Source organism: Macrobrachium nipponense, chromosome 6 (genome assembly GCF_015104395.2).
Source record: "Macrobrachium nipponense isolate FS-2020 chromosome 6, ASM1510439v2, whole genome shotgun sequence".
NCBI classification, from domain to species: Eukaryota; Metazoa; Arthropoda; class Malacostraca; order Decapoda; family Palaemonidae; genus Macrobrachium; species Macrobrachium nipponense.
The window spans coordinates 62,860,526-62,877,887 of NC_061108.1; the positions used below are offsets into that span (position 1 = coordinate 62,860,526).

The 17,362-nt window shown below is 37.0% G+C and overlaps 2 protein-coding genes across 2 annotated transcripts in view; one reads left to right on the plus strand and one right to left on the minus strand.

Moving 5' to 3' along the window:
- LOC135216338 (WD repeat-containing protein 19-like) overlaps positions 1–17,362 on the minus strand; it is a 927,827-nt gene that overhangs the window by 64,776 nt on the left and 845,689 nt on the right.
- The window catches only part of LOC135216210 (WD repeat-containing protein 19-like), a 54,863-nt gene that overhangs the window by 2,738 nt on the left and 34,763 nt on the right, over positions 1–17,362 (plus strand). The window contains exons 2-3 of the mRNA XM_064251345.1: positions 107–313; positions 12,293–12,567. Coding sequence (XP_064107415.1) covers positions 107–313; positions 12,293–12,567 — 482 coding nt within the window. The remainder of the gene's footprint in view (positions 1–106; positions 314–12,292; positions 12,568–17,362) is intronic.

Here is a 17,362-nt window from a genome sequence, read left to right on the forward strand (position 1 = left end):
GGATTATATGCAGGGCAGAAGTCGTCATTTTAACTTGGGAAATATTTATGTCATGATGCTCTAATGCTTAAAATAGCAATTCATAAATCTTCTTGTGTACTTCCAGGCAATTATCGTCATGCTCACGACGTCTTGCTGGTGATGTTTGGAGAACTTCGAAAGCAGAAACTGAAAGTTCCTGCTGATATGACTACAGCTCTTATGCTCCTTCACTCATACACAATTGCTCGTATGCATGTTCGACGTGGTGACCATCTCAAAGCTGCTCGCATGCTTATCAGGGTTGCTAATCACATCTCAAAGTTTCCTGCTCGTGAGTTCCTCCATCTTTTATTAATGTTGATGTAACTAAGTTTTATTCAAGCACACGAATGTATTTGTTAAGAATAGGGAAAATGTTTTAGTACCGTTGAATGTTTTAGTACCGAATCATTCAACCACATTTTTATGTGGGGATTTTGGATTGCTATATAGCTTCTGGAACTAAAGTTATACAACAAAGCCTGAACATTATTTCACCAGAAACTAGCCATCAGATCTATTGTGAGATGGTGCCTCACTTTCACGGAATCTGATAACGATGGCCTGCCAGGCTTAATGATTAAGTCCACAATATAGAAACAGCAGGTAGTTCAATGCACCCCAACGCATCAAAGCGACAGATTACGGATGTAAACATAGGGATAATAGCCTTTGTTACACTTTGAAATGTGATTGATAAATATCACTCCTTAGATTTAAGAGGTGAATGCGAATTTGGACATATATGAAATATTGTAATTCATGTGAATGTCGATATTGAAGAAAACGAATAGCGAAATGTTGCACATACAGGTATTTTGTGTGACACTCTTAGAGACTGACGTCATGAGATTTTCCCGGGTTGTTAAAAATCTTTCTTGTCATGTCCTTGTGTGCATTTAGGACCTTGTGGTCAATTGTTTTAAAGTGATTTACATTTATAAGTTGTCTGTTGGCGCCATTCCGCCTTTCAGTTCTTGTATTTTGTTAAATTTACATTAATCGTGCTAGACCTTCCACTAAATGATTTTTTGCATTTTTGGTTTTATTAATTTTAAGAAATACCTAATTATGAAGCACTACAATAAACCATTTGAAGTCTACTGTCACAACAACGGTATCACTAAGACGGAAATAAATGGTCACTTCTTATGGGAAATTTTGCGGTTTACGAAAAAGGCCCGCGAAAAAATAGCAAAGAAAAAAAAAAAAAAATACATACCATTTCTTTTAATAATATCTTTAGTATTCAAATTAAGAAACCTTCATCATTAGATTCTTTGATTTCTCAATGTATGAAAGGGGTATTGCCATTTAAACTCCGTACGTTGCCATGGCAACAGCTTTGGCTTAGGGTAGCATGACTTCAGAAAATCACATGCGCAGAAGTGTCCCAAACTCGCCGCTAGAGTGGGGCTACCTTGCCATTTATATATCGTGATTCAGTCTCTCCTACCTGCATTGTATTTGTATATCATGCACCCTCCCAGTTGTTATATGGACGTTTGTATTTCAGTTTTCTCATTTTTCAAGTTTTTAGGTTAACTTTTGTAGGGAAAAAATTCTTTAATTTTCCCTCATAAGGAAGCATTTGCTTTTAATACACTAGAAAGCCAAGAGACCTTGTCTTGTAATATCACATTCTCATCGTACTTCATACAGTCATGGTGAAGTCTCCGGTTACATGATTCTTTTTGTATTGTCCAAAATCTCAGGCGCAGGGTAATGTTGCCATGTAGTGTTGAACTTTTTTTTTTTTTTTTGACAAGTTTGCGGTTTCGCAGCTCGCACTATTTTCCTTATGGTTTTGTGAATATGATCCATTTTATGGATTGATGCAATTTGTAACTTTTGTGATTTGAAGTGTGTGTGTGTTTTTCTTTTAACTTGAAGCACTGTGTGATAAGACTAGCAGTGTCGTCAATGGCGGCGCTTAACATGCTCCTAGGGCTGGTCAGCTAACTGCCTCTGCAGCATTTCAACAGTAGACCTAATAAGCTCAACAGTCATACCAACATTTTCGAAATAGGAATAGGAATGACAACAAGTTTTCTTTGAATGTTGAAGTTTTAGCCTGTTGCAAAATGATTTATACGCTTAAAAAAAATAATCTAAACCTTCTGAGATGTGATCTGTATTAAAGAATTTATTTGTAGAGATTACCTGTTCTTTGAAGGATAAAAGGTGATAATTTTAATTATATGGAGAAGGAGAAAATAGCTATTAATCGAAATATCCATTGTATTAAGTCAAGGCCTATGGAACACTTGATTTTTAACTGGCTTAAAATATTTTTTTCTTAAAAGTCTTTCTGCTCGCTTTTGATATTTAATTTATTCATTCATAAGGTAACGTGAAATGCAAGAATGTGTAGAAATTGTTAATATAGCGATGTGAATGCTAAGTGTGATGGATTTATAGTAAGCAAAGAAATGCAACACACCTAGGCCTAGAAACAAAATCTTGATTTTTACGATCGAATAATTGCATAGGCGAAAATACGCCAGTAAGCCATAATTTTTGAAGTGCTTAAGAAATGTAACTTGAATAATTTTATTTTCATGAAAATTGAAATATTCCTCTTAACAAATATAAAATAAACTTGTAGACCTATGTTCTGGGTGGTTCGTGTTACACTGCAGCTCTAATGGTTGTGTCAGATATGCTCTGCACACCCGTTGTCATTGGTGGATGCCTCTTAGATGCTCTCAACAATTTTGTATTTACTTAAAAAATTTTCAGCATTGAGGCGTAAAAACAATCAATTTGGACTATTTAAAATTTTATGGTTTCATTGGAAGCATTATTAATGTTATGAAAGTTTTTTTTTTTCATTTGTTTTTTATTCTAACATTTGACCTAAGGTTTGACAATGACTTTTTTTATGAATGCATTAGGGATGAGTGAACAAATGTTTTTGGAAATGTTTTGTCACTTTTTCCAAAATTTGGCTGCACGTAATATTTTCTTACAGTTTTGAAGTATATAACAGATTCCCTATGAAACATCATAATCTTTTTGTGTGAAGTAATCATGTTTTTGCATTGAAATCATAGATAAATATGGAGCATGTTAGGTTGCCAGTGTATAGAGCCACATGGCAGGCCTAACTTCAAAATCTCCTTTCTCCATGATGACTAACACGAGAGGCAAAACCAGGCGGTCGAGAAAAATCAAATTCTCTTGCACGTTCTTTTATTGTCACATTTCATGTATTGTTATAATTCTGAGGGCGGTGTTCATCATGAAACTACCCCGGCAGGCAGTAGCAGCCATGCCTCCACCATGCCCATAGATGAGTCCGTGGTAATGGACTATGAAATTCACACAGCCCACAAAGCAGCAGACCGCTCACAGCCAGCAGCAGCAGCAGCAGCAGCACCATGTTGCACCAAACAGACTTCAGACACAGAATCAGACAGCAATCCAGACAAGCCAGCAACCCCCATACACATAAGACGTTTCTCCAGACATCTAAACAAAAGAAACAAGAACCGGTAGAGGGCTTGCTTTTCCCACTGGAGATTTAAGGAACATGGCTAGAAAGGACAACAAAAACTGCCCATACTAAAAGAAAACACGCAGTACAGTCGCACACACAAACCATCCATACTAACGTAAGCGGTCTTTCTTCCAGGCACAAAAGAAAAGAACAAACATGCTTCTTAAAAGATGAAAGAGCTGACATTGAGATCTGAGTGGACACTGGAGCATACAGATCATTCATCCCAGCCAGCCCTAGCGAATGACTCATCCCCGCTCCCCCCACCAACCTCCACATATTGACAGCTAACGGAGCATCACTGACAATGACTGGAAGGCAGAAGATGAAAATTGCTTTTGACTGGAAAGACTACAACTGATCTTTCATCTCAGCAGACGTGACAATGGGGTTATTAGGAGCAGATTTCCCAACAGCACACAACCTACTAGTCGACGTTGCAGCAAAACAGCTGGACCCCAAAAGAAAAAACAGAAATTATCTCCTTAAAAGAAGGGCAGATGCATAACAAAAGCACCAACAAGTCAACGAGAAGAAAGAATATTCCCCATCGCACCTGATACCCCACCATCAGAGATAAGAGAGATACTACGAGAATACGAAGAAAAATTCAAAGATGACTTGAGGCCCCTAACAAAACCACCAAAGCGCACCATTCAGTACTACATAGAGACTGAAGGTACCCCGATCCACTCATGATTCAGACAGCTGGCCCCAGAGAAGCTCACCTACATGAAGACGATATCAGAGATGGAAGAAGCTGGAATATGCCATAAAGCCCTCAGCTCATGGCCTCACCCTACAAATGGTACCGAAATCAGATTGAAAACATGGTGCCCCTGCAGAGATTACCGATGGCTGAATGTAAAAACAAAACTGAACAGATACCCACTACTAAGTAAAGCAGACATAATAAATCAAATGAATGGAGCAAGAATATTCATAAAAACAGATCTGGTAAAAGGGTATTTCCAAGACCCGGTAGCAAAAGAAGACACAGAGAAGACTGCATTCATCACCCCATTCTGCACCTATACATTTAACTACAGTTGTTTTGGCCTCTGTAACTCAGGGGCAACATTCCCAAGATTGATGAACGAGCTGATTGGGGACCTTCCATTCTGCATGGTATATGTTAGCAACAATTGATCTTCAGTCCAAACTTAAAACAATACCTCAAAGATGTGAAAAAATTGTTACAAAGACTGAAAGAAAACAGACTTGTAGTGTGAGAAGACAAGTGTGAATGGGCAAAGAAAAGGTAGAGTTTTTGGGACACCAAGTTAGCCCAAAAGGCATTAAACCTATGCCAGAGAAAGTGAAAGCAACAACAGACTTTCCCCAAACCAACAACAGTGTAATCAGTGCAAGAATTTTCAGGTTTAATAAATTAATACTGCGTATTCATATCAAACATTGCAAAAATAATTAACTCCATATATGAATGTCTTCACAAAGTCAGCAGATGCATTGTCAGTGTGACAACAATGGCGCCTGTCAGCAATGGCTGAGTACTCCTGCACCATCAAGTACCTGAAGGGTTCAGCAAACATCACGGTGGACGTCCTATCAAGAAATTGTGTTACCACCATCCAGCTCAGGGTAGCCTTTCTTGATATAGTGGAAGCATAGAAGAACGAGGGCCTGCAGTTACTGTGGCGGATCGAACCCGCCTTCACATGAAGTGCTGATCAACAGCAGAACGACGACTGTCACGTGCAAGAAAAGCACCGGACATCCTCATCCATACATCCCAGAGGGGCTAAAAATCGGAGCTTTCATTCTCGCCCGCAACCTATTGTTACGGCCTCTAAGAGAGGCCCGCTTCAGGTTCGATATGAAATAAATAAAAAAAAAATATTTCAACACCAACAGTTGAAACTGGGGATACGAAAATAGAAAGAAACACTAACACAACAAAGGTTTATTTACAAGCTTACTAACAAAGGTAAATGCAGAATGGTATCTCCTATTTACATAAAAAAGATAGAATTTTAAACTGCATGAACTGGGGGAACAGCGAGGTAATTCAAATACTTGCTGGCAGGTTTAGTGACTCGAAGCGATGACTTCACAAAAGGAGAATGGCGATTGCTCACGTCCTCTTGACTCCATATTGCAGAAAATAAAGTCTACTCTCGATACTTGAAAGTCAAGAACTCCCCAAAACCTCTAGCAGGACATATTCTTCTTTGAAGTCTGCTCAACGTCGAGATAACACGGTCGTTCACTCCTGAAGACGACTAGACCAGTATCCAACCAACTCTCGAGCAACTTTTCTTCTGATCCTTCGTCGGTCCCTTTCTCTCTTATCTCTCACGGATGATCTCTGCTGCTGCTGATCTGTCACTGATAATCTGATCTGTGGCCTTTACTGAGGATATCACTCTGTGACTAACTGGTGATCTCTCTCTCTCTGACAATCTCTGCTTCGTCCGTCGTATTTATACGGCACTCTGGGGGCAGAGCCTACGGCAAGTGTCACAGACTCCCGAGTTTACCGGAACTTCTTAGATGAATCTAGGCGAGGCATTGCATCATATTTCGCTGCATTTCTCCCGACACTTAGGCGCATGTTGCGCTCCACAACACGCCCGAAGATTCCAGAACAACCGCGAGAACAGGTGCCTCCAACACGGAAGCGAAAGCCTCCTTGCTGCCGAACTTGAAAATGCGTTTTCCTTTCCTTTAACTTACTTTGCTATGAAGTAATTACCATCACACACCCCCCCAAAAGAGAAAAAAAATGAAATCAACTGATTTTATTTTTTCTAAAGAGGAACAAGAATTGAGGAACAAGAATTAAACAGCAGGGAACAATTCTGCATAAAGCTTTAATCCAGTCAAACACGCACGCTTCTCAACACACACACACACTCACTCGTGTGATAACAGAAAACAGTTATTAGGCTACTCATTCTGAGAAATCTCTAGAGGCTACTAACTATAACATTATCCTTCTCTCTTACTTTTTCTGTTTTCTGAACTCTGAATAAAACTTATAAATACTAAAACACCTCTTGTGTTTTCTCAAAACTAATTTCTCTTTCTGGGACACAATTACCAAGGGCACGGGTGGCGGCCAAGGTAAAGGGAGTTCTTTATAATTCTGAAGCAAATTTACATTTATTGCCTTTGCTCTACTCTTACCCACATTAATTCTATAATATACATTTCCCCTCTTCTCTAAAATTGGAAAAGGACTTTCGAACTCATAAGGTAAATAGGGACTTTCTCTCGAGACTAGTACTAAAACTTTATCTCTTACACACAAACTTCTCTCTTTTGCTTTAAGATCATGTTTTCCTTTAATTTCCCCTTGACTTCCTCTCGCGTTTTCTTTTGCTAAGTGCCAAGCGCTTCCGTTCTCCTCCGCTAGCTGCCAAACATCTCTTAGATTGTTTTTATAATATTCAAGATTAGTTATGCAATCATCTCGACCCTTACTTCTTGGCAAAGTTCCGAGCATATTGATAAATACATTCTCAAAAGATTCGCCTACTGAAGGAATATTACACAACTGTACTCTAGGAATTACTTGAATCGGTTTCCCGGCAATTTGATATTCATGACAGGTTAAAGCATACCTCTTCACGTCATTTTTCATCTTAGGCTAAAAGTACGCCCTACTAATACACATGAAAGTTTTATTTACTCCCAAATGTCCTTGCTCATCATGTGCTAACTTCAAAACTAGCTCACGAAGCTTCCTAGGAACCACTAATTTTTCTGTGATTCCCCCTTCACTACCTGACTTAGGATGAACATGACACAAAACTTCGTCCTTTACACAAAATGTTTCCTTACACACATCATCGAGATCATCATCCAGCTCACATTCAAAAATTCGGGTTAGTGTCTCATCCTCTCTCTGCAACTTGACTAGCTCATCCTTATCCAAAATGTTAGAGCCTAATTCATCACCATAACTAGGACTAGACACCTGTACATTTACTACGTTACTCTCGACAGCTACGCCTTCCGTTTGGCTATCACTGTCAACATCGATAGAGTCCGGTCTCTCAGCCACACTCATGCCAAGATCAACCTCGCTACCTCTATCACACTCGTTGGAATCCACAAACTTACTCACGTTCGAATCCACGAACTCACACTCTTTCGAATCCACGTACTTACTCTCGTTCGAATCCACGAACTTACTCTCGTTCGAATCCACGATCTTACTCTCGTTCGAATCAACGAAATTATTATGACCGTAGTCTATGTCTGTATCTAAAGCCGACCTAGTTACTACCATTTCAGGCACTGGAATATTCCTCAGAACATGATTCACATTCTTGGATAAAGCTAAGTCATTACTGACAATAATGTCAACGCCTTCGATGGGCAAACTGTCCGCAACTGCAAGTTTTACTTCTCCTGACAACTACCTGACTTTCTAAATTCACCTTCAACAAAGGTCAAAGAACACAAATGTTAGGAAATCCACCTAACATGACTTTCTCTTCCATATTGATTTCTGCCCTGTTCGGCACACTTTCCTAATCAGTGAAACAGCAGCTCCTGTGTCTCGAAGCAAGACTACTTCTCTCGAATCTACTCCTCCAAGAGAGGAATCTACGCCTTCTGACAGAAATTCACCAAACATTTTCCTAGTTTCTCTCATCACATCATTCCTACTTGATGAAAAGTTAACTAGAGATAATGGTTTCTTACCGTCCTTCCTTTCTACTGTACAATTTCTCGCTAAATGCTCTTTCTCATTACATCGGAAACAAGTTAATTCTGAGCCACTAGATGCCATTTTACTCTTACAAACCTTAGATGTATGACCAGATTTTCCGCATGTATAACAGGAATAGTCACTTTTACTCTCATTGCTACTACTAGGACTGAAACCTTTACTGCTTTGTACTCTACCAGACGAAGGATAATTTTGTTTCTTACTAACTCTCAAATTATGAGTTAGACTATATTCGTCAGCTAGCCTAGTTGCTCCTGCAAAAGATACTTCTCGCTTATCCTCTATATAAAGCTTAATCTCAGGGGATACATTATCTTTGAAGTTTTCTAACAACACTAAGTTCTTCAAACTATCAAAATCCTCAACCTTAGCAGAAGTTAACCAATCAAAAAACAGCCTTTCTAACTTCTTACCGTATTCTACATACGTAGTATTTTCATCCCTTCTCAAATTTCTAAATTTCTTACAGTACGCCTCCGGTACTAACCTATACGCGCTAAGAACAGTTTCTTTCACGATATCGTAATTATCACATTCCTCCTTAGACATGCAACTATACACAGTATGTGCCCTACCACTCAAAACTGATTGCAAATATAAATTCCACATTTCTTAGGAGAACCTACTTGTTCCATTAACTTCTCAAAACACATGAAATATGTCGTAACATCATCCTCATCAAACTTTGGTACTAATTTTAGCACTGCACTCATACCTAACGTATCAGCTTTGTTTTCGTTCTGGCCTGTCTGACTGTTACGAGTGCTTTCCCTGAACCGAGCAATTTCCAACTCATGGCATACGTTCTTTCTCTCTCTCTTCCTGCTGCATTACCAACATTTCTCTCTCTTGCTGCATTTTCATTACTTCTCTCTCTTGCTGCATCTTCATGGCTTCTCTCTCTTGCTGCATTTTCATTACTTCTCTCTCAGCTGCTCTTTCATCTCTCTCATACTTTTCTCTTTCTTTCTTCTCAACATACTCACGGAGATCATTCCACTCTAGACCTAGTAGCTTACCCGACTCAATAAACTCTTTCACCATCTCACTCATTCTGATTCTTTCTATATCCTCTCTGTTTCAAACTGTTAAAGTGTTGATAGCCTAAGCAAGGTCGCCACAATGTTACGGCCTCTAAGAGAGGTCCGCTTCAGGTTCGATATGAAATAAATAAAAAAAAAAAAATATTTCAACACCAACAGTTGAAACTGGGGATACGAATATAGAAAGAAACACTTACACAACAAAGGTTTATTTACAAGCTTACTAACAAAGGTAAATGCAGAATGGTGTCTCCTATTTACATAAAAAGATAGAATCTTACACTGCATGAACTGGGGGAACAGCGAGCTAATTCAAATACTTGCTGGCAGGTTTAGTGACTCGAAGCGATGACTTCAATGTTGGTCTTGCGTGTTTTTGTTCATCATGAGAGCCTTTTATTTCTTTTTGGCTATACCTTGTTGAGTGTGTAAGTTATGGACGTATGTTTGATGTTTTTTGTTTTTAGGTAATAAAATGCCGATTTTTTTTACATGGTAGCTGATCATCATTGCAATACATTTTTTATTTTATTTTGTTTAAAGTATATAAATGTTATATTGTTTTAAAGTATTTTGATTTGCTATCACTTACATAATGAAATGCGTATTTCATCCATTACAGTGCACATTTGATTACTTTAGTTACTTATTTTAAGTGCGTATATATATATATATATATATATATATATATATATCTATATATATATATATATATATATATATATATATATATATAAGAATAACTTGATCACGAAGTATATAAAACGTGATGCTATGTATAAATAAAGGTTTTTTGCCACGAAGGAAAAAAATGAAAAAGCGAGATAGCCAAGTACTTTTGGTCCTGTTCGGACCCTTTACTGAGGCAAACTGATTTTACAGAGAACAACATAGTCAAAAGAAGGCTTAATATACAAACTGACACTACAAGATTAGCAATAAGGGCGATTTTCACTCTACAGAAAGGAGGAGCCGCCTGAGGGTAGCCACACCTTGAAGGATACACGCAGTAAACAAGTGATTCTTCCAGAAAACAGTACATTTTGAAAAACCACCGGAGCATATACAATTTAATATCATGAATTTTTACACAAATTTTCCCAAACAAATTATTATTAATGAAAAGACGAAAGAAAATATAAATATATATATATATATCGAGCAAGAGAAAGAGGGAGAGAGAATATCGAACCAGAGAGAGAGAGAGAGAGAGAGAGAGAGAGAGAGAGAGAGAGAGATAATAACTATATACATGTGGGACTAATTTATTAGTTGTTCATTTATTTTAAGGTCCTTCATAAACATCTTACAAATATATGGGTCCAAATGGTACATTCCCAGACTAAGATTTAGGTTGTTTTATTAGTGATTTGTATAATTGCCGATTCCAGTAAATTTCTTGAAACATAATCATTAGATCTAGCAATTACCGAGGTATCACCCCATTTAATACAATGAGATTTTTCACTCAGATGGATAAACAGTGCATTTGAAGTCTGTGCTGTTCTAACTGAATACATATGCTGCTTAATACGTACACATAAATTTTTACTTGACTGACCAACGTAAAACGATGGGCAATCCTTACAAGGAATTTTGTAAATGATGTTGTTATTTGTTACGGGACTATTCTTAATTAGCATATCTTTAATGGTATTGTTATAAGAGAACACTACATTAACATTAAACGATTTAAATATTGATTTTATGGTTTCAAATCCATGAAAATAAGGTAAGCTAAGTACATTTTTAGGCATTTCTTTTCATTAATAGCAACACTATAAAACTTTTGTGAGCTTTTTGATAACATAAATCAATTAAATAAGGTGGGTAGCAGAGATCGTTTCCTATCTTTTTTATGTATTCTATTTCTTGGTCCAGATATGTGGACTCGTGATACGCAAAGCGCATAGGAAACATTGAAGAAAAATTTAAATTTTAATATTAAGATGGTGGCCAGAATAAAAATGTACATATGTCAAATTATTTGTGGGTTTCTATAAATATTCTGTAATGGGGAGATTCCCGCATTACACACACACACATATATATATATATATATATATATATATATATATATATATATATATATATGATATGTATATATATATATATATATATATATATATATATATATATATATATATATATATATATATATATATATATATATATATATATATATATATATATATATATATATATATATATATATGCATTATTTTATTTTATGGCTCAGTGTAATATTTTTTTTTCATGTTTTTACTTTTATTAACAGGCTTTACTGTACAGTGTGTAACCTAGTGTTCTAATGCCTGATATATATATAAAGTGTCCTCACTTGAACATGCTTAGAAAATCTGGACTTCAGCTAAGTTACATAACGAGTGTAAACAGGGATTTAGGACGAGTAATACCGATAGATATAAGTATCCGAGGATAGACGGAGCAATGACCCAGGCTTAAATATTTATGATCAGCTGATGACAGGGAAGGTCAGGGACAAAGGTGAGGAATATTCCCTAGATACTATAGGCGAAAAAAATGCTTTGCTTGTTTTATGCTCATGTGTATATGTCTCTCTAGCTTAATGTGATGTTAATGTTAGATATATTCAGTGGAAAAGGCTGAAGTGGAAAAGTTGTATCATAGTGTAAGAAATGTTTTTAATATTTTTTTTAAAATTCCATATCAAATTTGATTGAGCTGTAATCATGTTTTATGACTTGGTAAGCAATGTTTGTCGTTTACGTCTTATACTGAACTATTTTCATCATCAGTATTTAGAGACGTGGGCAGTTTATGGAAATTCGTAGAAGGAAAAGAATGAAGAAATCGCAGATGATTTTATAGGTTTCAGACAACTTCATCGAATTGTTCACATTGTAGTCGCTGTCATATCAATGACATTGCTCCTAAAAACTAGTTCTTTTCAAGAAAATATTTCAGTTCGCCGAAGCACAGAGTTTCATGAAAGTTGTTAATCATTTTATGATGCACGAACAGTTTATTAATTTTCAGATACTGTTCCGATATTAACTTCAACTGTTATCGAGTGTCAGCGATCGGGACTCAAGAACTCCTCATTCAACTTCGCCGCCATGCTGATGCGCCCTGAAACCCGATCGCAGGTTGATGAAAAATACAAAAAGAAAATTGAGGCCATCGTCCGCAAGCCTCAGAAGAGTGAGGAAGAAGAACCAGGCAGCCCGTGCCCTTTCTGCTCTTCTCCAGTGGTGGAGACGACTCTGGAATGTGGACAGTGTCAGAATGCATTACCTTATTGTATTGCCACGGTAAGCTTCTTTGTGTATTTTTAGATAACTTTTACAGTGTGTAGTTCCTCGCTGGACGAGTGGGTTACATGCTCGCCTACCGATTCGGTAGCCTGAGTTCGATTCTTCACTCTGACAACGTGGAATTAGAGGAATTTGTCTCTGGCGATTAGAAATTCATTTCTTGATATAATGTGGTTCGGATTCCACAATAAGCTGTGGGTCCCGTTGCTAGGTGACCATTTGCTTCCTAGCCAAGCAAAGATATCTAATCCTTCGGGCCATCCCTAGGAGAGTTGTTAACCAGCTCAGTTATCAGGTTAAGCTAAGATATATTTAACTTTTTACACAGTACATGAATAATAAGCAAATATTTGTAACATACTGTTAGTCTGCTATCATAAATAAAGATGTAAAGAAAGGTTCCTCCATAATGGAAATTCCTCCCCATTGGATAATGCATAAGGTAAGAGTTCCTACACAATTAGAATATTGATCTAAAACCGTGACATATACCCTAGAGCATCATAACTAACATGCAATAGAATATATAAGATGTGAAGGTCTGCATCATGCACTATACACAGGTGTGGGATTTTCACCCTTAAAAACATGCCAGTCTTCCTTGCCTACTGTTTGCACAGAGGAATTATGTGCATCAGGATCATTCATTAAAATGATTGAAGTTACATCATCACAGAAATTTGTAGTTTTCATTAACTTTGGAAGTGCTATAGAAGCCTTTCAAAATTATAATCCACAAAATACCTTTGCACAACAGATTATATAAAGGTAGGAGAAATGTCGAATTGTGTAGGATTCTCGCTTATGTCAGCATTAAGGGCCGATAAAGCAGCCAAATACACGACTACTATGGCAAGATCACATTATTTCATTATAATCAATAAATGGCAGATTATATGGAGTATGAACCTGACAGTAACAAATAAAACAGATAAATCCCTAAGTTGAAATATGGAATTCCACATAAAAGAAAGAATGATACACATCAGTCACCTTGGCTTGTCTTAGATTGAACACTCTCATTCGACCCATGGATATGAACAGCCCACAGGCTCCACTCCTTATATGTTTAGAATGTACAGTAACTTTAACTGTTAAACATTTTTGTATGGATGTCCAGTAGATAGCCAACAATGAATGTCAAGTTTTGTAAAGCAATTAATGATATTTTGTTAGATTCTCGATTATTTTCAGTTAACCCATTTGTAACATTTCTAAAAAGCTATAATTTAATAAAAGAAATCTAAACTTCATCATTAACCAAGGGAAATCCTCTGGGTCAGCTTGTGAAAGCAAATTAACTGGCTCAGTGGTTTGGTTTCACAATAAACCCATTAATCATAATTAGCTTTAGTTTTCGTTACTAAATTATCAAGGTTCTTAGCTTATGAATGCTCATGTATTTCTGAACCGTCAGTAGATAGAAACAGCTAACCTCATTCTTTTATACTAAGTCAATTTTGGAAATTAATATGATTTCATTTCATATTATATCTTTTTCTTTGTCTATAATTAGATCTTTTCTGTTCCTTAAATATTCATGTTTTATATTTTTCTATGTTTTGAAGAGCTAAACTTCTTTACCCAGAAACTATAATTAGGTAAGTGGCAGTTATTTTTATTTGAGATTATGTCGTTCAACACTGTCGATTCGTTCCTGCTGTAACTGCTTGCTTAACCTGTTTCCCTTCAGCTTCAGCTGTTGTGACTTAGGCAGTTCATTATTTACCGAAGCCCATGCTGTCCTTCTGCAGGTGGCCCTTCTAGAACCATGCAGCTTCCACCTCCTGTTCTGACAAGTTGATCCTTCACCCAACTGGACTATTTCCTTCAGCCTCTCTGAAGTTTTCTTCATCTCAGTATTCCATTGGCAGCTGTTTTGCCGGCAGAAATAAATTCACCACTGATCCACAGTATTTTGAGATTCCTAGAAGAATCTCGTTCTTTTGAGTATCTCTTTGACCAGGCATCATTGTTTGGAATCTTATGTAGGTTGGATGAAGCAACCAGATCAGGATTGCCTTTGATTGTCAGCCTTTGACTAGTTACAACTCAAGCTTTCAGCAGAGCATGTACATTTGCATCCTTCAAGATTGATTCCGCACTTTGCTCTTCTTGTAGTGATGCTAATTATTACTAACCATTTCAATCCCATTGTCGCGTAGGTTTTCTTGAATATCTTTACATATATAAGCTGTATGTTCTTGAAATTTTGGCACAGCACCTTTTAGACCCTGTCCCTGACTTAGCTAACGAGTTAGGAAAGAAGCCCTGCCTTCTCGTTTCTCTCTGTGTCTCAAACTCATGAAACTCATGGAAGACTGTCATATGATGTCTTTTTATGTTTTACATATCCAAATTAGTTAATACAGTAAAAGTTTATCTGTATTTCATTGTATTGAAAGATTAGTTTAACATCGTGGTTCATTTAAAGTATATAGATACAGATGAGTGGACCGACAGAAAAGTAGTGGGGCAGTAGTTTATTGGATTTTCAGATATGTTTATTTTGTCGTCTGATATGCACAAACATCTGAGGTCATCCATATCTGCAAGTATATGTCCATCCAATTGTATCAGCTATGGCAAACATGTTGCAGTATTGACATCATGGATGCCACAGTGCATTTGTATTATGACTGTTTGCACAATATAATGTAGAGAAGGTAGCCAGTGGGCTAAGAATTCCTGTGAAAAGTTAAGTGATAATCTCTTTAAGGGCTCCCTTTAACATACATGCACCAATACATGATTGAATGTTTTTAAAATTCTTTTATGAAATTGACAATTGTAGCATTCTATGGAAGGATTTGTAGAGAATTCTTTTCTTTGTTTCGCCGCAAAAATACCAGTGGCAACTTCCATGGGGAGATGAATGGCCAGTTGTTCCTCCAATGGCTGACAACGCTACTTTTACCCTCGCTTCCTGAGCCATCAGTTCTTTTAATAGACAATGCGCCATACCATACCATACTAACAGAGGCTAGTCTTTACCCCACATCTGCAATATCTAATAATTAAGACTTGTCCACTACCACCCCATTCTCTTGACAATAAATAAAAACGTACATGATATATAAAAACATACAAATGCCTATGTGAAAGATACTGAATAGGCTTCTTTCCTTACTCTTTAGCTAAGCAAAGGACAGGTGTTCGGATAGCTACAACGAATTTTGAGGAAATTGAAAAAGTTCAAGAGTAAACTGCCTTACTCAATAAATTCTGGTACTTCATTATATTGCTGAAAATTGCCGGAGGGTCTAAAAGATGCTGTGCTAGAATATCATGAAGATACAGCTGATATATAAGAAGATATTCAAGAAAACCTATGCGACAATGGCCTTCAAATGTTAAGAAGGTTAGAAGAACTTTGGTTGTCTATTCGAAAAGGATGTGCCTTTTCTGTCTGCTAAATTCCTTGGCCCCTCGTCAGGAAGTCTTAATGTTTTGGGGCTTAAAGTCAGAAGATTTGGTGATTTCCCTTTACCCTGAGGAAAGATAAATTTGATCCAGGGGGTGTCATATTCATTTAATGGAACTTCTGGATTAAGAAAAAGAAGATGCTGCCCCTGTTTTTCGAAGTGTTGGACTGGGTGTCCGAGATATTCAAACCTCAGTGCCCCTAATATTGAGGCTTTAGTGGCAGTACATATTGTGATCAAAAGACATTTTCTGACAAGGGCCGTAAGACGAGATTTTCATATCCACTGGTTAAGGACATCCTAGCAGATGTTAAGAATGGAAAGAAGAGGTTATGATACATTGATGGGACCCCTTCTCTTTTAATTTCCAGGAACATTGCCTCCTTTGTTTTTATGAAATCCAGGGCTGTTCTAGCGTGGCATGCCATGTTTGTCTATGATTGATGGCATTACTAGAAGAGTGGAATCTTTTTGTACTCCATTTTAAGCTAGGGTTATGCCATCTGAGATGGACACCACACAGATTTTAGAGGTAGCGTTATCCATTACCAAGTAATATGAGTGGCATTTTGCAAAAATGAGTGAATCCTGTGTTGTAGCATCAGAGGCCAGAAGACAGTTTATTTGTTCAACAAGGCCACAATTTTACGTGATGGGATAATTTTATACCTTTTGACTTATATACTGAAGAAGAGAATTAGGATCTTTAAGTAGGAGGTCTGTTAGTTCATGTCCTCTTTCCAGAGAAGTTGGTTAAGAACTATAGGAAAAGGTGGAAAATAGTGCCATAACGAGACCTATGATTATTTTTTGTTACCCTCGCCCCTTCAAAGTTGTAAACTACACCGAGCAGGATTCCTTGTTCTTCCTGTATTTTTTTCAAACAGATCTAGATACTATACATCCCTTGGTATCCCATCTAGAGGGCAGCAAGCTTATGCTCCCAGACCCTTTGTGCCACAGTGTACCTTGACTTCTATGGGTGAACCCCATTTTTTCAAAGGAAACACCATTATCTTTCAGGCAGGTCTTCGGCTACAGGGAGAGCAGAAAGATGAACTAGTCAGCTGCCCATGGTCTCATTTTCTAGCAGCAGGACTTGTCTCCAGGAGCTGTGGAAAAACTGGGGTTGATTGATAGATTAATTTGTAAATTCTAGGCATGCATGCCAAGCTGTTTAGGATCTAAAGTTGTAAATTTAGCTAAAAATTTATGCAAAAGTATAAATTGACATAAGAAATGTAAAAGATATATAATAATTCTGATAAAACAACCAGTAGGTTAAATTTGGTAAAAGTCAAATTATCTTTAATTATCTTAAAAAACAACATTAATTTATTGACATCACATTTATTATCTAGTACCTT